At 41.7% G+C, this 27618-nt stretch overlaps 1 protein-coding gene across 4 annotated transcripts in view; it reads left to right on the top strand.

Moving 5' to 3' along the window:
* Positions 1–27618, top strand: part of Rgs17 (regulator of G-protein signaling 17) — a 96750-nt gene that overhangs the window by 38100 nt on the left and 31032 nt on the right. For all 4 annotated transcript variants that reach the window (NM_019958.4, NM_001161822.1, XM_006512457.4 and 1 more), the window contains one exon: positions 21651–21794. In NM_019958.4, the coding sequence (NP_064342.1) occupies positions 21676–21794 (119 nt within the window). In that variant the 5' untranslated portion in view covers positions 21651–21675. The remainder of the gene's footprint in view (positions 1–21650; positions 21795–27618) is intronic.

Raw genomic sequence — 27618 nt, 5'->3', positions numbered from 1 at the left:
AAACAAAAGACCTAACTTGACATTGTAAGACAAGGAACTTCCAGCAATGCCCTTGAAGTTTTTTTTTTTTCTTTTTTTCTTTTTTTGTTCTGTTGGCCATCTACTTTTAGGCATGGAATCTACCTTTAAATGTAGTTTGTTTCCTCAGTAACACTCTCTTGGAGGACACTAAGTTTTTATTCTCAAGTGGTTATCAGTTGAAGCTTGCTTCTGGTTTAGGGATGTGGGCATGTGTTCATGTTCTCTTTCAGCCCCAGAGCCCCATCTAGTGCAGACCTGCACAAGCCCTGTGCATTCTGTCTCAGCTCCTGTGAGTTCATGTATTTTGTCAATGGTGATTTAGAAGGTTGTGTCTCCTTGGCATCCTCCATTCCCTCTGGCTCTACACTTTTTCCAACTCCTCTTACAGGGGGTTCCCTGAGTCCCAGTGGGAGAAATTTGATGTAGACATCTAAACATCATGAGTGTTGCAAACTATCTCACTCCCTGCAAATTGGCTGTGAGTGTATTTGTTCACATCTACTGCAGGTAGAAGTTTCTCTGATGATAGCTGAGAAAGGATAGATAGATGAATGATGGATGGATGGATGGATATATGCGTGGAGAGACAGACAATAAGACTTGTTCTTGCATGACAGAATGTTTTTCATCATTGTGAATATTTGTGTTTTTAAAAGTTTTTCTAGCAAATACATTTAGCTTTTATAACATGCACACTTTAAAATGTTTTTTAGTGACTTTATTCAATGGACTTTATTCAAGTTTCTAATGTAATGAACTATGTTATTCTACCAGATTACAAAACAGCATAATGTGGACGCCACAATCTGATTACTAATGAATGTTAGAGAATGTTGCCTCTAGCATCTTTACAAGTTTGAATATTAGAACAAGCCATAATAAGAGTACCTGGGTGACCATCAAGTCAGACTAACAGGTGACATTATTAGTATATGTTCCTTCGCAGAAGTGTGAAGAATGTACCCATTGTATGACGAGTATTCTTTTCAAATCTACCTTTTCTGTGTTAAAAAATATATTTTCTATTATCACAGTTTTCTTCAGAGGGTACAATTTCATAGTTCAAATTTCAGTTTGTATATGTAGATATACTTTATTATATATAAGTTCATATATAAGTGCATATAAACTATATGTAATATTTTATAATTTTTTTCATGGTGCTGGAGAGATTGCTCAGTGGTTAAAATACTTGTTGCTCAAGCATGAGTTCCAGATTTCAGATCCCCAGATCTCACATAAATGTCAGACGAACATAGCAGCACACCCACAATTCTAGCCTCAAAAAGTAGAAATGGGATCCCCAGATTCAGCTGGCTAGCAAATCTATCTATATTGGAAATCTTGGTGTTTCACTGAGGAAACCCACTCTGATGAATAAACTGAAGAAGGAGGAGTGGAGATAATTTTTAACATCAATCTTGGATCTCCACATGCTTGTGTGCACACATGATATACCCATACATACATTAGTGTTCCCATATACAGGCAAACATGCATGTACACACATGCATACCATACACAAGAAAATGAAATAGATAGTAGGTAAGAAGGGGAGAGGAAGGTGAGAGAGAGACAGAGACACAGACACAGAGAGTGGGGGGGGAGGAAGAGAGAGAGAGATTGATTGAGAGATTGATTTCAGAACTAAATTATGATACCTAACACGAATGGTAGTAACTGTGGCTTCCTTCACGGGTCACAAGCATAGTAAGTACCATGGTGATGAAGCTGTCACATCTCCTACAGATCTTACAAAGCAGACTATGCATTTTCTCTTCAGCATGACTAATCTGTAGACTGGTTTGTTAATGAGACATTTGATCAATGAACACCAATGCTTGATATGACCCTAGGACATAAAAGCAATTTCTCTTCACATGTAGTATTGACCTTCGGAGAGACTGTGAACTGTGGAATACATATTTAAAGCATGGTACTCAAATTTGTCATTAGTTTTCAAAACAAATTCACCATGAGTACAATGAATCACACCACCCTGACATCCTGTATTTTTGTATTGTCATTTTTCTCCTAATTAAGAAAAACAGAGCAGAATTCTAATGGTTCATTTGATGATTAAACCCATAAAATCATTCTTGAAACAATTATTTTAGTGGTAGTCAGAGGAATAATTGAAGCCTATGACTTAGTGGGGTCATAATTATCCTACAAGGGTCATTTTCTGCCAGACTCACAGGGATGCACGTGGATCCCACGATCTCCGCTGAATTTTACATGAGTGGAAGAGACTAAGGTGAAAGGCAAAAGCCTCTTGAACCTCCATTTTCCCAGAAGAGCCCCCTAAGTAAACTCACTTAAACCATCACAATTAGTACAAGCAATCTCATATTTGTTAATAGAATACTGATACTGTGTTTTCAAACAACTTCTTGGGTTTAAATTGGCTAATAAAATACAGACTAGAGGTTGGGAAATCAGTCAGTGTCCTATTTTGGGCTCCCATTGCTATGATAAAACACCAGGACCGAAGGCAAATTGAGGAGAAAGGGGTTTATTTGATTTATCCTCCCACATCCTTAGTTCACCACTAAAGGAAGTCAGGACAGAAACTCAAACAGAGCAGGAACCTGGAGGCAAGACCTGATGCAGAGGCCACAGAGGGGTGCTGCTGACTGGCTTGCTCCCCGTTGCTTGCTTAGCCTACTTTCTTATAGAACCAAGGATCACCAGCCCAGGGATGGCACCAGTCACAATAGACCAGGCCTTCCTACATCAATCACCAATTAAGAAAACAGGTTTGCCAACAGCCCTGTTTGTTTGTTTGTTTGTTTGTTTGTTTGTTTTTGTTTTTTCCCCCTGAGACAGGGTTTCTAGGTGTAGCCCTGGCTGTCCTGGAACTCACTCTGTAGACCAGGCTGGCCTTGAACTCAGAAATCCACCTTCCTCTGCCTCCCAAGTGCTGGGATTAAAGGCGTGTGCCACCACTACCCAGCTTTCCTACGGCCTTATGGAATCATTTTCTCCATTGGAGTTCCCTCCTCTCTGATGATTCTAGCCTGTGTCAATTTGACACAAAAACCAGCTGTACGGTCAGTGCATAGCATCCTTGCACACCAAGTGTGAAGACCTGAGTTCAGTTCACCAGAACCCATAGGAAGCCAGGAACAATAGTAAACGTATTTGTCATCTCCATGCTCCTTAGGCATGATCAGAGATTGAGACAGGAGACTGCCTGGAAGCTTATGGGCCAGCCAGTCTGCTGTATGCAGCAGTGGGTAGGCATGCTGGATCACACAAGATAGAGCACAAGGACCAGCACCTAAGGTTGTTCTGTGACCTCCATGTGCATGCAATGATATGTGTATCCATATCTGCATGAACACACACACAGTTTCTCTCTCTCCATCTCATCTTTGACTGCCTCTGTGTATATCTCGGTATCTCAGGTATCTAGCTAGCTAGCTAGCTAGCTAGCTATCTATCTGTGTTTTTCTCTCTCTTCCACTCCTGAATAACAGGCTAGAGATGCTTAGAAAAGTGTTTTTAAGTATGATGCCCTGAGTTTAATTCCCACTACCAAATAAAGAGCCAGCACAGTGGCATACTTCTGTAATGCCAGCACTAACATCATCTTGCCAAGATGAGGATACAGCTTTAGTCCATAGCCTCAATTAGTCAAGCGAGTCTATTTTGTCATTTTCTACTTTACCTTATTAGAATGGGTTTTTGCTGTTGAAATTTAATGCATGTTATGACAGTCATGTCAAAAGCATAGACTAGCAATTGCCGATTCCTTTCTGGTTTGTCTCTTTCTCTCCTACTTCGTCAATATGGGTCAAAAGTTAATGGATTGTGTTCATTAAATTACTACTAATGACCTCATTTTCATAAAACAACTCACCATTCTGCCAGTTTTTCTGTTTGTCTGCTTTTCTATAGGAAATGAACCATCAATTTGAAAATGAATCAAAACTAGAAAATATTTATTTCAGAGGTCATAGATATTGGTTTGTTTTAGCATTTTTCACAAAAGAAAACTTTTGAATATATGATGCAGCTAAAATTATATCCATAAATCTGCATCCTAAAAATTAATAAAGAACGCTTTCTCAACCTTATTACAAGCTGTGGATGCACATTGACTTTGAGATACACATTTATGCTGGTGGTGACAGTAGAATCTGGGGAGAATATTACAGAATGAAGGTATCATTTTAAGAAAAAGAACACCGGAATCTGATTGAAGTCCCTTTGAGTCTTCCTTGTGTACCAGACTATGAACAAAAAAATTGAAACTCATGATTCATGAAGACAGACAGACAGACAGACAGAGAGAGAGAGAGAGAATTATAAACCAAATATTGGCAAGGATTTACAGTGGGTGGGAAACAACTCAGACTCTAGGTAGCTACAACAATTGGAGAAGCCAGGTTCATTCCCTGTAGCAGTGACTGGGACTGAGTGGCCTTGGATGACAGCTTCTCTGAGCCCACACTAAATCTAACAAGTGGGTCTTAATAGTTTCATGCTGATCTCTCTGTAAGTAGCTTAGTGACCCACCACGGCAGAACCCAACCCCCACCAAAATTAGGCTCCAACCATTAGTATGGATGTAAAATTATTAGATGTGTAAAAACACACACACACAGTAAAGTTATGATTTGTGTCCTAGAAAAAATATCAGCTGGTAAAATTAATTATTTTCAATATACATGTCAATGATAAATTATTCTGGTGGCTGTATTTCTTTACTCTTGCTAGTCCCCAGTAACCACACAGAGAAAACAAGATTTATTTCCAGCTGAACCTCAAAGGCTGGGTAGTTAAATATTAATCCTCTATGCTAATATGGCTACCTCCCAGCCACATCCCATGATACTTGCATGTTATTAGTGACCTGGCTCTTTGGGCTTCAGATGCTTTTTCTCATGGCGTCTTCTTGGAGCCTCTCCTCCTCATGGCTGATCTGAAACACACACACACACACACACACACACACACTCTCTCTCTCTCTCTCTCTCTCTCTCTCTCTCTCTCTCTCTCTCTCTCTCCCCTGGTTGGTAGAAGTTTCTGCCCCATTCTCTCTTTTGTCCAACCATTTTTTTGACAAGGCGAAGAGTAAAAGGTGAGAATTGTTTACACAAACTTGAGACAGAAGATTCTAGACCTAGGCATTCCGTACAATGTTCAGATTGAAACAAGATATTAGGGCAGCAAAATCAGCATTTCAACAACACAGATTAAAAAAATGAATGTATTAAGGAAGGTTCACTGTGGAACAAATAACTGTAAGCAATCTGAAGAAGTGTATTAATATCAGAGACATAAACTTGAGAATTGACGATGTGCATGGGTGAAAAGACAGACAATAGAAAGTTTTTGAAAAGTGTCTCAGAGAGGCCTGCCTCTGCCTCCCAAGTGCTGGAATTGAAAGCATGAGTCACTATGCCCAGCAGCACTGGGTTTTATTTAATTTTGTAGGTTTTATTTGGTTTTTGTTTTGTTTTGTTTTGTTTTGTTTTGTTTTTTGAACATGAGAAACAGGGCTCAAAAATAAAATGAATATGAACAGTTATATTCTGAGAGCTAGGGTTCTTGTCCCATTGCTTCAGTTCTACTACAAGTAACCGTTGTGTCATCTGCTTTCTCTTCTCTGTGTCATTTTTTGGATAAAAGTCAGCAAACATTCATGCATGTGTATTTACATGTCTGTGGCACATGTTTTTCCTTTCCATTTTCTCGTGGTATACATGCTCTCAAGGACATGTATACACACTGAAAGACATGTGCCTTGCCTTTTGTGCATTACCACCTATGCTATGAATTATTCTACAGCAGCTCAGAGGGAGCGTCCTCATTTTCCTCTTCTTTCACGGTGCTCAGTTCCCTACTTTGTGAGTGAGCACTGCCCTCTGGGAATGTTCGTAGGCTTTGCTAACCATTCATTCAAAAGTCCATCCAGCTACTGATGAACAAATCAACAGGAACCCGAGGGCAACATCAGCTGTGACTCTCAGCAGCAGTTCATGCAGGAGTCAGATTGCTGTCCACAGCCCAGAAGGCATCTCAGGAGCTCTGTCCCTCAAGTGTCATGACTCGGGAGCTAGCAGATGAGATCCAAGTCAGACAGAGGCAAGGGAGAGATGGGGAAGGCGGGGATGCTCCTAGCTCCCAAAGAAGCCATTTCTTCTAGTAATAAATCACACATGTACACACACACACACATGCACAAATATACATAGTCATACATACATAAACAGACACATATACATACAAACACACATATAAACATACACACATACATACAAGCACACACAGTCATACATACATACATAAACAGACATACATACAAACACACACATACAAACATACATGCACTAAAGTCATACAGTCATACATAAACAGACACACACAGATACAGATATATATAATACATGCACATACATAGATTATAAACAGACACATACATACACACAAATGTATAAGCACAAAGACATGCACACATACAGACACACACACACACATTTATTTTGTTTGAGACAGGCTCTCTCTAGCCCTAACTGTACTGGAACTCCTAATGTAATCCAGGCTGGCCTTGAACTCATAGAGATCCTTCCTGCTGCCACCTACTGAGTGTTTGGATTGAAGATGTTCACTATTATTATATCTGTCTATGACAAACATAATTTTAACTGTCCATAGTAGTCATATGCCCAGGTTAAAGGTTGGGCATCTTACATGGAAGCATATATAATTTATTACTACCTTCCCAGTCAAGATGCATTTTATAAGTTGGGGTCGTTTACATCACAGGCAGTGTTACTTGGTTAGACTGAGCATTCTAACGTTGTGGAATTGCCAGGAGTACAGACTGACAGTTAAATAAATCCCCACAGAGAAGGCAAAATGGTTTGGCTAACACTACCCACAGAACATATACCAGAGTTTATTCAACCAAGCCTCATACTGATGGGCATCTGGGTTCCTTCCAATCCTTCGTCTCAGTGAACATTGCATTGTGTGACTGGACTGAGCTGATTCACACTTACAGCAAGTGATGAGTGCTCACAGTAGATTCCTGGAGGTGGGATTGGCTGTATCAAAGGATCCACACCCACTACGTTATTCCCACTGCAGGGGTTGGTTTTGCCATCTCTCCTACAGTTGTGAAATACACTCTTTATTCCAGTTTTTTTTTTAAAGGGTGTGTTGTCAGAATCTTGATTCTTGCATCTGGTGTTAAAAATATGGTGCTTTAGTGAATTCTTGTGAGCACTGATTTTGTATACAAGGTTAGAGTTCTTTTCTTTTTCTAAATTGCATTTTATTTTAATGCAGGACGGGTGTACATGCTGAGGCATGTATGGGTGGTTAGAAGACAACTTCCAGGGGTTGCTTCTCTTCTTTTCACTGGGTAGGACCCAGGGAAACAACTCGGGCCGTGAGGCTTTGTAGCGAATTAAGGAAAAGTGTCTTTCATCTGCTTCAGGGTTCCCTGTGTCTGGCATCCATCCTGTTTTAACAGGATTTCTAGTGAGAAAGCTGTTGAAGACAGATAGTGTTCTTAATAATGTATTTTATGTGTCTCATTAAAAACAAGGGAGGCAGAGCCAAAAGTATGCAGACCATCTATTATTAAGGGAAATAGACTGGTGTCGAATTGATTTTTGCCCACCATCAAAACTCAAAAGCTGCCCTGGGATCCATTTCCCTGAGCCTGACTTTTGGCCCAGCTGATTATGGGTAAATAACCAGCCAGGAGTAAAGTGTTAGTAAATAAGATGGTTTGGGAAGTGTAGTAAATTAAACTCCTGTGAGACTCTTGAGCTGCTTCTCCTTGACCTGAAGATACAGCTTGATTGATAGAGTGAGTAACATTCCCAAGGCCCTGGGTTTTATCACATGACCACATAAATCAAGCATGGTTGCCTGTAAACCCAACACTTGAGGAAGTAGAGGCAAGAGACTCAGGAGTTCAAGATCATCCTTAGATACAAAATGAGTTTGAGACCAAGCCAGGCTACATATAAAGCAAGATCGAGCCTTATCTTAAAAAAGATTTTTCTCTAATGCTAGGGAAAAAAAATCTCCTGGTACATTTCATGAGTGACATGTAACACGACCTATTGAACCTAATTAAGCCCTGTCCTCACACACACCTTAGGGAAGATCTGGGGTTTATTTCCCTCTTATTTTAGGCCCATGTATTACTCTTGTTTAGTGTCCTGCTTTTGTTTCTGTTGCTGTGATAAAAATACTGAGTATGGCAAGTTTAAAGCAGCTGGTCACATCCACAGTCATGAGCAGAATGTGCCCATGGCTCAGCTCACCATCTCTACTTTTACACAGTCCAGGACATGAACCCACCACCCACAGTGTGCTGAGACGTCCCACATTTATTAACATGACCAAGACAGCTCCCCCCACCCCCCAGATATCCTCACTGGCCAACCTGATGTACAAAGTTCATCACTGAGTCTCCCACCAAGGGGATTGCAGATTGGGTCAAGCTGACAGTTAACACTCACCATAACAGTGATGGTCAGGAGCCTTCTTTCACAAGTCCTGGAACAGAGCCATCCTCGTGGCTCAATATCCAATACTTGATCCTCCAGGATATTCTTTTTCTGCTCCCCTTTGTCTGGGTAGCCTGGTCTGGAAGAGGTCGCCTCAGTAGGTGAAGTCAGCAGCGAGCACAGTCAGTGGACCAAAGGCAGGTCACTGCGAGGAGCTGGGGCTCATTGTCTGTAACATTCGATCCCTGAGGCAGGCTACTGCTCCCAATCTAAGGCTCTTTGGAGTGGAGGCCTCTCTATGCAGGCCACTCTGACCCTAGCTCCTGTCACTCCTCGGCTCTCCGTGCTTATGACTCTAGTCAGTTGATTTCTCATCTATTACCTAGTTCCTCTGTGGCACGCCATACCTTGGGGGTTCCCTGGATTTGCCATACCTATTTTAAAAAAAAAAAACTATTTTTTAAATTTAACTGTATCATCAATTACACTGGGCAATCGTGACCACCAGACCCTGTGAACCTCTCAGAGTATCTTGGTGGTTGCAAAGGCACAGCAATGCCACCTGAAGCCGATGGGAGAAGAGCAGTGGGTGTTCAGAGCACTGCCTCAAGTGAAGCAAGTCCTCTTACCTGCATCTTCTGGCTGGGTTGATGAGGGACTGAGAAAGAGGGTTTGGCAGAACAAGCCAGCAGTACAGGAATAGATGTCATTTTCCCCTGGTGTAGGGAGATGGCTCAGTAGGTGAGCGTGTACCACCAAGTCTGACAATTTAATGTTCAATGCCTGGAACATCATGGAAGGAGAAAGAGCTATCTTCTGGCCACCTGTGCAGTATGGCATGTGTACCTGTACCCTAAAATAAAAGCAAAATAAATATTTTTTTAAAAAAATAGAGAAAGAAACTTTCCTTTATGGTAAATCCAATGAATACATTTGCATTGTTCTCGGCAATACTGCAGAATCCCTGTAGAGAAACATTTGTAGAGAAACGGTGCTCCTTCATTGTGAACCCATGTAGACAGTTATTAACATGGAAAACAAGATGCCATCTTCAGGTCCCATGGAAGCATCCATGGGTCTTCTCTGGTTTCTGATGTTTGCAAAGCTATTTATTTAGATCAAATGCTTCATAACTCATATGAAATAGAAACCCAGCACTATATTTATTTGTGAGATAGGCTTTTTTATTAGATATTTTCTTTATTTACATTTCAAATTTTATCCCCTTTCCTCATTTCCTCTCTGAAAACCCCCTATCCCAGCTCCCCTCTCCCTGCTCACTAACCCACCCACTCCTGCTTCCTTGTGACACAGGCTTTTAACTTCCCAAATAACTAACTCGGTTGGTTCCAAACCACAGTGAGTGGCAAGGCACTGAAGCCTAGCCCACTTGAAACTGCAAGCATGGATGCTCACAGCCAACAAGCCTTTCAAGACATCTGAAATATGTCCATTACCTAGAAAGACATTTGCAAGAGGGTTCCCATTTTTTGTTATGTTTTTGCTATAATCACTTTTTAATGCTCGGTGAGGTTTGTTCCAGAACTCTGTTCACTCAGAAAGAAGGATCATAGATTCTGAAGACGGGCATTTTAATTTTAACCTTGGTACTAGCAGAATAACCAGTGTCTGGGTGATCTGTCTGGCTTCCTGTTGTTAAAACAGCAATGTGTGCTTCGTGAGGTAACTCTGGAGAGTACATGAGAATATATGACAAAAGTCCTCAGTAGTGAGAGTGGTCTCTGTACCCCAACTTTGTTTAGTTACTCAGCTTGCTTCTAACAACCTGTGACACCGCCAGTACAGTTTCCACGGCTGACTTTTGCTGAGACCGGTGCTGATTTCACTGGGTCTGCATGTGAGCTTAATGTTTTAATGGCTATGAGTTCCATGAAATGAGTCCAGCATTTGAATTCCATGGAAGAAGCCTTTCCCTGGACTTTCCCAGCTGTGTGTGAATGGCTTATACATTCCCTGTGCATCAGACATCTGTCTCTCCATGAGAAATCACCAGCATTAATAGATCTTCCACTGGCAGTTAGGCACTGCCTTAGATGCTATGGATATAAATAATAATTTAAAAAGTTTCCAATCATCCAATCACATGGAGAGAAAGCACAAAAGCTTAAAGATACAGAGGTTTTGCATAAATCAAAAGGTCACCATGGGCCCAGTGCTGTGCTAATTACTGCATAGTGTCTCATCTTATCCTTATAAGAATCACATGAATTAGCTAATGCCATTATTTTGATTTTTATAATTGCTTGACCTAGGACTCAACATGGCTTCCAAAACATCAAGCGGACCATAAGGGAGTATAGCAGCGCTCCATAAACGTGGTAGTTCTGGTTCATAGTCAAATGCTGAGACACAGCTACTTTCTGTTATCTGTTCTCATTGGCAAAAGTTTGTTATAGATCTACAACAGTGGTTCTCAACTGGTGAGTCACGGCCCTTTTGGAGGGGGTTCAAACCACCCTTTCACAGGGTTCACACATCAGATATCCTGTGTATCAGATATTTACACTACAAATCATGACAGTAGCAAAATTACAGTTATGAAGTGGGAACAAAAATAATTTTATGGTTGGGGGAGTCACCACAACATGAGGAACTATATTAAAGGGTCACAGCATTAGGAAGTTTGGAGATCACTGCCTAGCAACAGCAACAACAACAACAACAAAAATACACTACAGTAGTACGGGAATACAGTAGAACTTCACAGACATTTGGTAGAGGAAACTTATATCTATTAAATATCATTTGGAAACTAATCAGGGATTGCATTTTCATGATTTTGTGCATTGTATTATTAATTGTTAGGGTAGTTGATGGAAGTCTTGTTTTTTTAATATTTTTTATTACATATTTTCCTCAATTACATTTCCAATGCTATGCCAAAAGTCCCCCATACCCTCCTCCCCACTTCCCTACCCACCCCTTCCCATTTTTTTGGCCCTGGAGTTCCCCTGTACTGGGGCATATACAGTTTGCATGTCCAATGGGCCTCTCTTTCCAGTGATGGCCGACTAGGCCATCTTTTGATACATATGCCGTTAGAGTCAAGAGCTCCGGGGTACTGGTTAGTTCATAATGTTGTTCCACCTATAGGGTTGCAGATCCCTTTAGCTCCTTGGGTACTTTCTCTAGCTCCTCCATTGGGAGCCCTGTGATCCATCCAGTAGCTGACTGTGAGCATCCACTTCTGTGTTTGCCAGGCCCCGGCATAGTCTCACAAGAGACAGCTACATCTGGGCCCTTTCAATAAAATCTTGCTAGTGTATGCAATGGTGTCAGCGTTTGGAAGCCGATTTTGGGGTGGATCCCTGGATATGGCAGTCTCTAGATGGTCCATCCTTTTGTCTCAGCTCCAAACTTTGTCTCTGTAACTCCTTCCATGGGTGTTTTGTTCCCAAGTCTTGTTTTATGGCTGGTTGCAGAATAAAACAACTTCCCATAACCCTGACCCTTCTTAGGCAATAGTGTGAATGTGACTCTCTAACCCAGACACTGAGAAGTGTCAAGGTGTCTAGATGAGGTGTTCATGTTAGTAACTTGAGGAGTTAGTGATACTGGAGCATTGTCTACCTAATAGTTGTATAGGAATTGTGTGGTACGTTTGCAAAAGCTCTGGAGCATCTAGGCTGTTTTCGGTACTTGCTCTACAAGTTTCAAATGTTACTGCTAAGACCCACTTCTCCCAGCTTGCCCCACATCATGCTTTGCTGAGAGGTAGACCCACCATGACCAAGGCTCCCTTGCATGTACATGTACCAGAGCTCCTCCACACTGGAAAATACTCATAGTTCCTCACCATCCAAGAAAAGAGTGGGGATGTGCCATTTTACGTCTTATCTTCATGTCTGTATCTAGAGAGTATTTTCCTGGGAGTCTGGGAAATGCTGTCTGGCCTTCACGTGGAATCTTTCCTCTTTCCATGGCAAGCACAGCGTCTGACAGCCACTGCCCTCTGCTCCTAGGATGAATAAAAATGTTTGGCAATGTGTGTGAAAAACCTGGTTAAATGAGTTCAATCACTTAGGTACTTCCTTGAACTCAGTGTGCTTATTTTATAAAACGTGGTTGAACTGGTATGAACTTTATAACTCATCAGGACCAGGATGCTGAAAAGACGTTATTGCTAAAAGCACAGTATTTTGATTAAATGTACTGTAGGGTGTGAGATGCAGGGAACGATGCATAAATCCTTTAGAGCTGATTGTACATAGAGTGGAACACGGACTTCTGAAAGCTACTCATTGTCTGATCACATCTTATCAGTTTAGATAGACACTATTTAGTTTTGGTAAGACTTGGTCACATGGCCCTTCCTATGTTGAATGTTTCTGAGAGCATGCCAAAGCAGAGCTGGTGCTGTAGACTGAGAGAGAGCATCAAAGGATACTGCATTGAATGCTCACATTCAGGAATATCACATCAAACATGGGCACCAAGGGACCCAGCCAATGTGCTCCATTCTCCATGGATAGTTTCCCATAGTGGTAACGTTCTGACCTCCACACGTTAGGCATTGGTATGCATCGTCTCCATAGCAACTTCTCTGTTTGAACAAGGACCATTAAGAACCACATGAAACGTTACTGTTAGAGAAAATGGTTCTGCCACATGTTTTCATTCTCAGGGGGGTTGTTTTTCTCTTTAATTATTTTCATATCTGAAGTTGGCTTTCCTCAGCTTACTGTAACCTTAGCTCATAGTCTTTATGAGGGGGAAACACACACCTGCTTTGACTTCTGTTTACTGAAATGCCCGTGTCGTACAGGTGAGTGTCCCCTTTGGTACTCTCCTAAGTGCATCATGGTTCTATATTGAACATGGCTTTTTCTGTTTTACAATGGGGCCATGCTAATAGATTCTTGTTACCATCCAGTGTCTAGAACTAAAGTAGTTCTCAGTGTATATTTCCCCCATGTAATGCTGGTGTTCCAAAATAAAAACAAATTCTGAACAAGACAGGTAAAAATCAGAATGTATGCTACTGTATGCTTACACACACATGCCTGCCTGCCTGCCTCTCTGCCTGCCTGCCTGCCTGCCTGCCTGCCTGCCTGCCTGTCTGTCTGTCTGTCTGCCTGTCTGTCTGTCTGTCTGCCTGCCTGCCTGTCTGCTGTCTACACATATATATGTGCTGGTGGGTGTACAAGTACGTATGTAGAGGTCAGAAGACAACCTTGAACAAAAGTAAGGAACGTTCTACTTTGTTTATGAAGGCAATGTGTTTCACCCCTCTGGAACTTATTGAATGGACTGAGCTTGCTAGCCAGTAAACCCCAGTCAGCAGCCTATCTCCACAGCCCCAAAACTGGATCACAGGCGTGAGTGAGAAACTATGCCTGGGGTTCTATGTGGGTCCTTGAATATTTTATACAGGTCTCCATACTTAAACAACAAGCATTTTACCAACTGAGCAATTTTCCTAGCTATAAAAATCATACTTTTAAAAACACTGTTGTAGTGGAGTGTGGTAGCAAACACCTTTAATCCCAGTACTCCGGAGGCAGGTGGGATCTTTGTGAGTGGTCTACATATTGAGTTCCAGGCCAGCCAGGGTTAGACAGTAAAAACTTATCTCTAAAACCAAGGCAAGCCAAGCAACCCAGAAATGCTATTTTGTCTAACTGATCTTCCAGCTGCTCATAAACGTCTCCACACTGGGATCACCTTTGCCTTATCTGTGTAAACCTGGCCTCTCTGAGGATGCTGGCCTGGCTAGAAAGAAACTCTTGCTTCATTCCTTTAACAAACAGTACAACAACCAAGCTCACCAGTTAAATGAGGTCATAGAGCAAGCAAGAACGTTAAAATAGCTGGTGTTAAAATATACATGCCTGAACAGACTCATCAGGTTGTATGTATGTATGTATGTATGTATGTATGTGTATGTATGTATATATGTGTGTGTATTTTACATGATATATTACATATGATTATATTTATATATTCATGCAGATGTAGATATATGTAACAGTAACAATAAGAAGAGAAGGCATGAATCTGAAGGGTATGGGAAATGGAGGACCTGGAGGGAGGGGATGGAGGGAAATTATGTAATTATATTTTAAGTTTTGAAAAACTTATATGTGAAAATTAAATACCAAATTATACTACCTTACAATATACAGATATTAGTAGTCACTTAAAATCATAAAACTTGTGGGATCACTTTGAGATTTTTGTTTTCTCAGTCAATTGTTTTGCCTCTGAGAAGAGCAAGCTGCAGCTGACGAAGACTCGGTGCTCAGCGGGGCTGAGTGGGGTTCTCGGTTCTTCTCTTGTGGGCAACAAGAGCACTGAGGTGGCAAAGACTCGGTGCTCAGCGGGGCTGAGTGGGGTTCTCGGTTCTTCTCTTGTGGGCAACAAGAGCACTGAGGTGGCAAAGACTCGGTGCTCAGCGGGGCTGAGTGGGGTTCTCGGTTCTTCTCTTGTGGGCAACAAGAGCACTGAGGTGACAGACCCAGATTCTGCCCTCAGAATGCTGACGTAGCTCCTTCCAGGAGTGCTGAGATTAAACTCAGGTCCTGTGAGGAAGCCCTTTGCTAACCAATCTATTTCCCTAGTGCTGATGTTTTTAATACATTCAGGAAAATATTGATGTTGGGAGACAGCAATTTAGCTCAACAGGTAAAGGCACTTGCTGCCAAACCTGACAACTTGAATTCAATTCCTAGAGACACATGCTGGAAGGAGAGAACCAACCTCAAGCTGTTGTCTGACCTCTCTCTACATGTGCACTGTGGCATGAGTGTACACAGATACACACAATAAATGAATAGAATTAAAAATATGTGTATATATATATGTATATATACATATATATTAAAAACAACACTAAAATATGTACCCTCTCATTTGGGTACAACTATTATATATTTTATATATATATATATATAATATATGATATTATACTGCATATTATATTATATAGTTATATTATAAATTATACACACAAAATATATTGTATACATATATGTATATGTTATATATAATATATGATTATATATGGTTATACTATAGATGATTATATAAAGATATATATAACATATATAATATATTATGTGTATATATGTCATGAAATAGGAAGTTGTATCTAGCATCTTCCTTGCTCAGTTAGAAAGACATGCTGACCTAGCTGAAGCAGAGGACTGAGGAGAAAATTTGCATTGAGGATTTGCTTTTCTCCAAGGAGGAGGGGTCTATCACAACTAAAAGTAAATACCGTCATGTGGTGAATTGCTTCCCTTGTCCGCTGTGTAGCCAGAGAGGCTCGCTCGCAGCTTTGGCTTGTTTAGCAAGTACCTTTTGGAGGCCGGACACTGAGTCAGTAAGGAATTGAGCAGAACGCCTCCCCTATACATGACAAGATGACCACAATGATCATGATGTGCATTGTTGGATAACGAGCTGCTTGTGGGTATGATGATGAGTCACTCGGGACTCGGTTCATTTACATGCAATAAAAATTACAGCGTGGAAGTGCAAGGAAAAGAGCCAACTCTTTAGTCTTATTTCTTCACTGAGTAAGCTTTTGTGTAGATCCCTTGAGACAGGAAAATCCTAACCAGTGCACATAAAAGCCCATCACAGAGGAACTGAAATGATCTTCAGAAAAAAAAGATAGTAATGAAAATCTTTGCCATTTGTAGTCTGGAAGCACCGGCATCCAGCTTGCTGGCACATGAGGAGAACAGCTCGCTTCTGTATTCCCTTGACAGAGCTGATACTTGCCAAGTACTTACTGTGAGTGCAGGATTTGGTCCAACTCTTTTAACCCCCAGAGTGATGCTGGTATGTTGATGTACTCTATTGTTAATTTCTATCTGCCAGTGAGGAAACTGCCACAAACGAGCGCTAAGTAACTACCCAAAGGTCTTCCTGTAAACGATAGACACAAGACTTAGACAGAAGCAATATGAACAGAGAGCTTGTTCACACACCACACTTCAGCGTGCCATTGAACCTGGCTAGATCTAGTCTTGCATCCCGCCATACCCAGAGGGCCTTGTGCTTCTAGCGTTGCCTCCCTGACAGCTCTGGGTTCATGGGCAATTCTTGCCCAGACCCAGTTTTTACCATGAGTTCTGAGGATATGAATTCAAGTGTTTATGCTTCTGTAGCAAGTCCTCTAACCTGCTGGACCATCTTCCTTGCCCAAGAACTAACTTTGATGTACAGAATCAGTTCTTCTCCAAGTCTTCCTAAATTTCCAAAATGGATCACCTCCTTATTACAACCTCATAACTATTAAAGGTGTAAGTGCTTTCTCTTTCTCCCAAAATAAGGAAACGCAAAACTCATTGTTCTCATAGTTATATGTTATATAAATCAAAATATCCAGTTTTATATAAGTTTTTAGATATAATCCAAGTGTTTCCCTTGTGTGTGCCTCTCACACTCACATACACAGTCACATTCAGAGAGACACACCCAGTTCTCTAAGACCCATACTGAAGTTCACACTCATCCTTTATTGGGAAGGTTTGGGGGAACAGTGGTAACGTAGTGTCAGTCCTGTTAACTATTTTATTCAGAACAACACACAGGGTTAATATAGTCCTGCAAATACCTACTTGTTTTCACGTGCTGCCGTGAAGCTGTGTTTCCCATCCTAGCTTTAAACAGCTACTTTGAGACCTAAAATCATCATCTTTTAAATTTATCCTTTTAAAATTTTATCTTGTCTTATATGGCTCTGTCTTCAGTCTATAAAATGGTTTTGATCACTGCACCTGATCCAAAGGGAACCTGAAAAGGAGGAGAAATGAAAGGGTAAAATTATTCACAGCTGGAAATGAGATCAGACTTCCATTAGCCTCCCTTGAAAGTCACACATATTATATAACAGGATCAACCCTCTCTGGTCATTGTATGTAATTTCTGGGTTTTCGTTATTAACGCATTTGTGTAATCTTGGAAGATGGAATTGTGAAGCTGGGACCATCGGTATCAATTGCATTGCAGCCTTCCCAGCATCTTATTATAAATGATGCACTTCTGAATGTGACTGATGGGAGGGAAACATTTAAGGCTGCAAACTGGACACTTTGCTAGCTCTGCTGTGCTCTGCTCCAGCTCCTGGGAGGTTCTAAGAGAGCTTGATGTGAATTCCGAGCTTGAAGCAGCTACATGATTCTTCTAGAGCAGCTTCCTCTATTTTCTTACCCCACCCCAAGACTCAAGGATAGAAGGATGAAAAGAATCAGCTTCCACATGTTCAAAAGTATCTGAGAATTATGCTTCATTAACGTAATTCTTCTATGTTTTATTTATGACATTAAAATTTGTTTTGATTAAAAACTGAGATTAATGAGGACGAGAAGATAAAGGTCTGCATCGTGCCGATTTTCCTTCTGTATGTGCTGATAAACCCCACCCCTTTCCCTTCAACACTGGTGTTGAATTTTCAGGTGTGTGCCCTGAAGGACACGGGAACATCCTGCTGTTAGCCATGATTTCAAGAGGGCTTGACTCAGTTTCTCAATCCACTTATCTATTCTGTTGCTGCACTACCAAAATTATCCTAATTACAGGCGCTGGAGAGATTGCTCAATAGTTAAGAGGACCCACCTGGTGGCTCACTACCATCTGCAGCTCCAGCTCTGGGGGCTTTAATGCTCTCTTCTGCCCTCTGCAGGCATCAGGAATGCATTGTGGTACAGGCAAACATCCATATACATAAAATAAATACATTTTATAATATCATAGTCTTATGTTAATAAGTAAGATAAGCACCCCTCTGTTCTTCCAGAAGTGCCTGACTTATGAATTGTCTTTGGGTTTTTTGTTTGTTTTTGTTTTGTTCGTTGTTTTTCCCACTGATTAACTTATTTATTCACTTAACATCCTAATCAAAGCTGCCCTTCTTCTCCCAGTCCCCCCATATACACACCTCCTTCCCCCTCTCCTCTGAGAAGGGGAGGTTACCCCAGGAAACCAATACACCCTGGCACATCAAGTCATTGCAGGACTAAACACACCCTCTTCCACTGAGGCCAGACATGGCAGCCCAGTTAGGGGAACAGGATCCACATACAGCAATAGGGTCAGGAACGGCCCATCTCCAGTTGTTGAGAGACCTGCATGATGACCAACCTACATATCTATTGTCTTTTAAGAGGCTCCACAAAAAAAGTGACTGAATCAGATACAAAGACCCACAGTCAAACATTATACAGAGCTCAGGGAGTCTTGTGGAAGAGTTGGGGAAAGGGTTGAGGGACCCAGAAGGAATAGGCAATGTACAAGAAGACAGACAGAGGCAACTAACCTGAACCTGAAGACTAAACCACCAACCAAAGAACATACACAGGCTGGACCTAGACCCCAGCACAAATGTAGCAGAGATTTGTTTATTTTTAATGCCTTTTGAATCCTTTATTAAATTCTGAGAGTGGCATAACTAATATTTTTATCATGCACACACTGAGCTTATAAAATTATTTTATTTTATTTTATTTATTTTATTTTTTTTTTTTGGTTTTTCGAGACAGGGTTTCTCTGTGTAGCCCTGGCTGTTCTGGAACTCACTTTGTAGACCAGGCTGGCCTCGAACTCAGAAATCCGCCTGCCTCTGCCTCCCGAGTGCTGGGATTAAAGGCGTGCGCCACCACACCCGGCTTATAAAATAATTTTATAACAATGAACATTTAAAAAACTTTTGATGCCATTATCTGAGAAAATAACGAGTTCCATGTGCAGGCCCTGTGTTTTTGTAGACAACTATAGTTTCCCATCAAGCACTTATATATATTTTTAGCTATAGTACTTTTTAAAGTTTGCTATCTTCATTATGCCTTGCAAATTGGTGATTAGCCCTAGTATCTTGGAAATAAACAAGTTCGACACGACTGGCTCTTGCGCTGTCTTTGATGAAGCATCGCCTCAATCTTTTGGAATTTTCCTGTAAGAAGCACCACATGAATCGGCAGGCATAGGCTTCCCTTTTCGTCATTCTCACCGCTTCCTAGACACTTGCAGCGGAGCCTAGGAAATCGATATTGGGTATAATAATGTTGGGTGTAAAACACCTCATGGCCCTTTCCTTGTTTTACCAATGTGCAGCATATAGGAGGCAGGCATAAATATTTGTTAAGCTGGTTCAGGAACACCAATGGTGTCCTGGAAGGGACACATGAGATAGAAAGATCATATGAGTCTGTGCCCGGGAGAGTAAGCAAGGATAATCAGTACATCCAAGAGTCGTAGGTCGGTGTTTGTCTTCTTCACCGTGGGCTGCTATAACAAATGTCCATGGGGGGCGGGGTTGTAAACCAGGGAGGTGTGTTTATGGTGGTTTCATTAGCTGGGAATCTGAGTGATGGGTCCAACATGGCCAGGTTCTGATGAACTAATGATTTCTACCAGTAGTCTCATATGGGAGAAGGCAGCAAAGTGACCTGGGGTCCACTATGTGAAGACAGGAAATTCACTCCCACGGATTCCATCTGCCTTCACTCAGTTACGTCCAAAAGCCTTACCTTTTAGTACCATCACAGTAGAGACAAGGAGTTCCATTTATGGACTTGAGGATGATAAGCTCGGTTCACTCTAATGCTGGATGCGACCGATAGGCCTGTTGTGTCTTAACTTATTCCATCGCATTACCCCAGAATACCAGGAGCCCAGCAGCATATAACAAGAAGCATGCTTTGGGCCTTGCCATTCTAGAGTCTGGAGAATTAGAAGTTAGGGCCCAACATGTGCTTACTTTTTTGATGCAGGCCACATGCTAGTTCAGTACAGGGCAGAGAGCAGATAGCAAGCGGTCATATATGAAGGAGTGGACTCAGGGGAAAGCCGACTTAAAATAATCCACTCTTGTGGCTTTCTCTTAGCTCGTTCAGTCTCACTGGAAATACATTAACGCTTTCACCAGAGTGGACCGACCACGAGCCAATGGCTCATAGGGGTTTCCACTACTGCTACTGACCATGTGGAAGAGTTAAACTTCAGCATGCATTTTCCTGGGATAATCTGACATGCAACCCACTACAATTCAGTAAACAGGGGAAAATGACTTCTGGATTAAAACAAGACAAATCTTGGGGACATTGGCATGTCTACAAAACCAGTTTCCAGGGAAGGACAGTGTCCCCTCCTCCTGATTGATGTAGTCTTAAATTTACTTCTCATTCTTTCTAAACAGAGAAACTTGGGGGCTTCCCATAGCTAGTCGTTAAGTCTGCTGTCCAGTTTTCCAGTTCAATGCTTAATTGTTAGCATGCCGTGGCTCCCTCCCTCTGACTTTGTTTGCTTCTGACTCGAGTCCAGCAATACAGCGTATTACAACAAAGAGTAACACACTGAGTGAATCTGTCAGAAATAATCCCCACTCCCGAAGCTGTGTTTAGGTGAATATAAAATTATGGCGTGCCATACTCTCAGCATATGGAAAGCATTATTTTCTTCCCTGGTACCACGCCTGTTAACAGCTTACTGTCAATCAAACTCAGTGCTATTAATTCCATATTCCCCTTCAGCTTTGTAAATTAGTGTTTTACTATAATATGTATAAGCGTGAGCTTAGTTTTATTTCATTCATCCTGCTCAGCATGTACAGTGTTCTTTCACTTTGAGTCTCTGGTTTGCTTTCTTCTGAGAAGTTGCTAGCCAACTCTCCTTAAAATATCACTTCGCTGACAGTCCGTTACTTCTATCTTGAGGCTAAAAATATTTTTGAGTTGTATGCAGGGGCCTCTTTGTTTCCCCTCTACTTGGGCCCATTTTCTTATGCTTTAATCTTTTGCTTTTATCTTTACTGCATGCTCTATATATTCTTTGGCACTATGACTTATTTCTTGTAGATTTTTAAAGATATTATCTTAGATTTGTTTATTTTATTTTATGCGATGAGTGTTTTGACTGCTTGTATGTGTGCCATCTGTGTGTAGTGCCCACAGTGGCCAGAAGAGGGCATCTGATATCTCCTGGAACTAGAGTTCCAGGCTGCTTGTGAGTGCCCTGTGGGTACTGGGAATTGATCTGGGTCCTCTGCAAGAGCAGCCAGTGGTTCTGACTACTGAGCTTGCTTTGGGTTTTCCATTCCTGTTGCGTTGTGTCTAACCGTGTTTCTCTTCACTTGCCTTTACCCAGGCTCTTCATGACTTAATATTTTCTGTCTCCCTTTAGGCAGTTGGGTTCTGAAGCAGCTGACATGAGAAAACGGCAGCAGTCACAAAATGAAGGAACACAGGCTGTGTCTCAAGCGCCTGGAAACCAAAGGCCCAACAATACCTGCTGCTTCTGCTGGTGCTGTTGCTGCAGCTGCTCCTGGTAGGTCGATCCTAGATCCAATATGAGCCCGTGTGCCAAACCTCCATCCCATAGAGAGTTCTCAACCTGTCCTATTTGCCCATGGTGTCCATAGAAATTACTGTAGACCATCACTGATGTAAGACACCCATCTCCAAAAGCAAAATTAACTCCCTCAGAACCTACCTTTAAAATGATAGTCAGGTAAAGGATGGAAATTTGTTTCATGCCATGTTTTCTTCTGTGCATGCATCTTATGGCTATGGGTAAAAAATAAAATTATAACTGGTGGTTCAAGAACTTGGGATATTAAGGAAATACCCAATACTACTGCACATAGTGTTAAGTGTGGTGGGGATTTTTGTCTTTATTTTTAATGTTTTCATCACATGCATAGGGGTTGGTCACTTGGTTGCATAGCCAGGGCGCTGTGAGTTGGGATGGTAGCTTCAGCCATAGCACTCTTGCCAACAAAGGCATCGAATGAAGAGGGAGGAACTCAGACCACCAATCTGAAAGGTCAGACGCTGTGCTTGGAAGGGAGATCAAGCCGGTCAACTAAAATCTCTGATATTGGAGCCAGTGGGTCCGATTTTTGCTATAAGCGAACACTGACAAGCTGCAAGGTGTCTGTTTATTCTCTTGGTTCCTCAGTCCATAGTGAGAAAGACAGGCTGGTCACCAAGGCCCCACCTTATGCTAAGTCTCCATGATACAGGTCTCTTTCCAGGCCCAGATTGCCAAAGTGTGCTTCATGAAACAGTCAGTCAATTCGCAATCATAGGAGTTACATGAATGAGATATTTCGAGATGAGACTAGACTTACTGGAACTTTCCCTCCAGCCCTTTTTCAAGACCCAATTTTATAAGTAGAAGTTCTAACATAGCAGTGGCTACTGAGTCTCCCTGGCCTGTTTCAAAATCTGACAAAATCCCTAGTGGCTAAGTCATCTTCTACATGGCTTCCACTATTTTCCCCATGTCTCTTGAGTTGGTCTTTTGATATGGTCCAGCCTTGCTGTTGCCAGGGTAGAGAATAGAGAATGTCACCACAGCATGTTGATGGTTTCCCTTGATGTAAAAGCTGCCGCAGTTCAGAAAACCTCCAGATACCAGGAAGGCTCAGAATGGTTGGTTTTGTAAGTATAAAATTGGTTTTCTAGATGACGAGTCTCTGCTAGGGAACGTCATCCATGATTAATTTCAAATTTCGATTTCAGATGGAGAAAGGAAAACTCTAGGTGAGGTTGCAAGTCTCTGTCATAGTTGGGTAAAGTTTGTTTTTTGTGCACACTACAGAGACTGTTAATCACAAGTCTTAACCCCATGGAGGACTTAGTGAGGCAGGATGGGAGTTCTTAAGTCAGACTGCCAGAGATCATACCGTATCTTAACTGTTCCCAACTGTGTGACCAATAGCAAGTTAGTTCATCTTTCTGGTTCTCACAATCCTTATCTGTCAAATAACTAATGTGAGCCCATACCTCATAAAGCTATAAAATTAAATGAGATGTGCATGTGGTGCGCTAAGGGGAGCAAATGACACGGAGTAGGCAGTTAATGTGATTTTGCTCCCCAGGCAATGGAAAGTTGCAAGTGGGAATAATAAAATATGTTCAGAGAGTGTAGTGCAAAATTTCAAAACCAGCATGTGGGGCCAGCAAGATAGCTCTGCAGACAAAAGGACTTGCCATGTGAGCCTCATGACCTGAGCTTGATTCCTGGAGTCAACATGGGGAGAGGAGCAAAGCAGCCATAGAGAGCAGACACTCCTGCCCCAGCTCAGGCATGCCTGCGTATGCACACATGTGCACTCATGTCTTCATACATGTATGCATGCACACATGCACATCATATACACACACAATTCTGTGTAAACATTGGGAATACAGTTGCGCAGCGGAAAGTTGTGTTTCTATTTCTCATGTTCACTTTGCCCCTGAGATTATTATTCTATTTACCTAGTAAAGCTTAGTTTTGTTTTGCTTTTTTTTTTTTTACTTTTTTTATGTGTGTGGATATTTTGCCTGCATGTATGTCTATGCATCATGTGACTCAATAGTACTCAGAAAAACCAAAAGATGGTGTCAAATCCCCAGGGACTGGAGTTACAGATGGTGTGAGCTGAGGAATGGATGTGGGTGTGGGTGCTGAGAAACTCAGCTCACCTGGAAGAGCAGCCAGTGCTCTTAATCACTATATTATCTCCCCAGCTCCCCAGTTCCTCATTATTTTCAGAATTCAAACACTGTACAATAATCTTGAAGTTGGATTTCACTCTGTTAGATGTCTAATTAGTACAGACATTTGTCATTTTAACAACAGGGATGTATTCTGAAAACCATAACTAGGGCCGTTTCTCCCTTGAAGTAGCTGTATATTTGGCACCTAAACAAACCTAGATGGTGTAGGTCAATCACTCCATGTAACTCTTTAGGACTTGGGAGGCAAGAGATGGATGCTGCCGTGATGGCTCCTGGTATTGTTTTTGATGAATGATATTATTTTTATTTTATCTAATTATGTGAGTGTTTTGTCTGTGTGGCTATGTACCACATGCATACAGTACCTGCAGGAGCCAGAAGAGGGCGCCAGATTCCCTTTGAACTAGGGTTCTAGATGGTTGTGAGCCACTGTATGGGTGCGTGAAAGTGAACATGGATGACTTCAAAGAACATCCAGTGCTCCTGACTGCTGAACCACCTCTCTCTCCAGCCCCATGACATTATATGTATTAGTCTACTCTACTAATAAAAAGTACAATTTAGTAAATATGAAAAAAATTGATAACGGCATAGTTATTCATTAGGCAGTGTGTTCTGCCTGTAGTTCCATGGGCTGTGTGCCCATGTGACCTACAGGACAGGTGGTTGTTTTCGTCAGGATCATCACAGATAAGTGGATGATGTGTTCCACCACAGCACAACAGTAGGTATGATGTCACTAAGAGGGGGATCTTTAAGCTCCATTATAATCATGGACCACTGTTACCTGAGGTCTTTCCCTGACTGAATCATTTAGTATGTAACTATTCACCACAAGATTTGATTCCATTGCCATATAGACATCTATGTGACTATATGTATCGAATAATCAAACACTTCAACTCATTCAAAAGCATTAAATTGCCACAAAACACAGACAAAGGATTAAGAGCAAGGTAGCAGCATTGAGACGCTGCGTCAGCCGTCAACACCATTTGAGGGACCATATTTCAGACACCCCCACCCCAAAGACATGATGCCTTGCCTGGGTGTTCTGTTGGCTAGTCTGAAACTCTAGTTTCAGACTAGAGTCTGATTGTAAAAACTGTAGTTGTCAGCAGCGGATCATAATTGCCTAAGCCTAGGATCTAAATTTATACTCTATACATTTACAAACCGTGTAAGACACGTGACAGGGAGTTTCTGTTCTTACATGAAATTTTTATCATTTGTATTCATTGTACATAGTGCTGGATTTCTTAAAGACCTTTTTGTACAAGTGCACCATATACCTTGACTATATTCACCCCTCACCTTCTCTTTCTCAGCTCTCCCCACCCCTTGTCATATTTATCCCTCCAGATATAAGCAGCTTGTTGTTTTCAGGAAGTGCAAAAATCCAATTGCCTTGCACTACAGAGTTTAATTATAAAATTGTTTACATAATTACAGATAAAAACATTGTTTCTTTACCCATTAATTTTATTTTAGAATTTTATTATCTTTGCACTTTGAATTTAGGAAAGAACATTATAAGGGCTCTTTTTTTGAGTGAGAAACTTGAAAGGGAGAAAGGGAGAAAGGGAGAAAGGAAGGAAGGAAGGAAGGAAGGAAGGAAGGAAGGGAAAAAAATGTTCTTTAAAATTCCCAGGCTAGGTCAAAAGAGCAGAACAAAAAGCACTATGGGGGGTGGGGAGTGATTTAGAGCCTGAAAGGCGTTAGGAATCAAAATCTGAAACAACTGTCACCATGGACGGGGACTGTCGTCGTGTAGCTAGTTTCGCTTCCTTTTAAGGAAATAAAGGACTGAAAAATAAATGTGTATGTGTAGGAATAAATGTAAACAGTTTACTGCAGCTTCACACTGCGTTTCTTTCAAGTCTGCATGTGTCATCCTACTTCACTGACAGCCCGACCCTCAGTTTTTAACTTCTCCCTCCTTGTGAAATCACCAGCACTACACGTAGAGATTGATGCAGCAGTGTGCACACCTGCTAGCTATCACTCCCGCTTCCCCCAAGTCCAGAGCGTGGCATACTCCGTCACGATCACAATGAACTGTCTGTCTCCTTCTGAAAGATCCACTTCCTTCCTTAATGAAGTCTTTTTCTTTTGTGCCTTTGTGACCTCCATCTCAAGAAGGAAGTTTGTGTCCTTCAACTGTCTTATAAATGGGTCACAAATGCCCTAAGTACAGTGAACAGAATCTGCACCTGAACGGAGCCTTTTCTGCAAGACAAAAAAGATGGGGCAGGAACCTTGACAGAACCACTCGTCTGAAGGGGTTCGAGGTTAGCCCTAACTTACTCTTTCAGGTAGAATATTTTTTTTGAACTGAGGACCTGCAGTCTCCTCCCCACCAGCTGTCAGCACAGTGTGAAATATCGAAGTTGCTGAGAAACTTGCACCTGAGATAGCATCTGTACAAGTGCACCGGAGCCTCGAAACTTCTGTGTTTGCTCACATAAGGGGCACAAAGAAGGTCATAGAGTAAAGCTTTCAAACAGTTTTCTGACCTTAAAGCTAAAACCCAAATGCTCTGTGGAACTCCTCTCACAATAGCAGAGGTTTCATTAAAATAATTCAGGCTTACCAACCAAAGAGCTTACACGAGGAGCTTGGCAGAGGACCCCAACACATGTGTAGCAGATGTGCATCTCAGTCTTCATGTGGGTTCCTCAACAGCTGGAGTTAGGGTGGTCCCTAACACTATTACCTGTCCGTGGAATCCATTCCCCTATGTGGGCTGCCTTGTTAGGACTCAGTGGGAGAGGATATGGCTAACCCTTCAGACACTTGATATGCCAGGGTAGGGGAATACTCACGGGGGTCTCCACCTTCTGGACGGAAAATGAATAAATGAATGAATGAATGAATGAATGAAAATAATAAGAGTAATAATTCAGGCTAGTTTCACCACAAAGTCACTGGGTGCTAATCATCTCTTGAATGCCTGGCTGTTTTTAATGGTGTCCACCAAGCAGGAGAGATTAAAAATTAGAACTCTGCTGGTGGGATTGCAAGCTTGTAAGAAAAAGAACACACATGATATTCACTCACTGTTAAATAAATATTAGCCCAGAAACATAGAACACCCAAGATACAATTTGCAAAACACAAGAAAATCAAGAAGAGGGAAGACCAATGGGTGGATACTTCATTCCTCCTTAGAATAGGAAACAAAATACCCATGAAATGAGTTACAGAGACAAAGTTTGGAGTTAAGACGAAAGGATGGACTATCCAGAGACTACCCAACCTGGGGATCCATCCAATAATCAGCCACCAAATGCAGACACTATTGCATATGCCAGAAAGATTTTGCTGAAGGGACCCTGTTATAGCTGTCTCATATGAGGCTATGCCAGTGCGTACAGAAGTGGATGCTCACGGTCATCTATAAGATGGAACACAGGGCCCCCAATGGAGAAGCTAGAGAAAGCACCCAAAGAGCTGAAGGGGTCTGCAACCCTATAGGTAGAACAACAATATGAACTAACCAGTGCCCCCAGAGCTCATGTCTCTAGCTGCATGTGTAGCAGAAGATGGCCTAGTTGGCCATCACTGGGAAGAGAGGCCCCTTGGTATTGCAAACTTTATATGCCCCAGTACAGGGGAATGCCAAGGCCAAAAAGTGGGAG

This window comes from Mus musculus, chromosome 10 (genome assembly GCF_000001635.26).
Source record: "Mus musculus strain C57BL/6J chromosome 10, GRCm38.p6 C57BL/6J".
NCBI classification, from domain to species: domain Eukaryota; kingdom Metazoa; phylum Chordata; class Mammalia; order Rodentia; family Muridae; genus Mus; species Mus musculus.
This window is presented reverse-complemented; position numbering and strand designations above follow the sequence as displayed.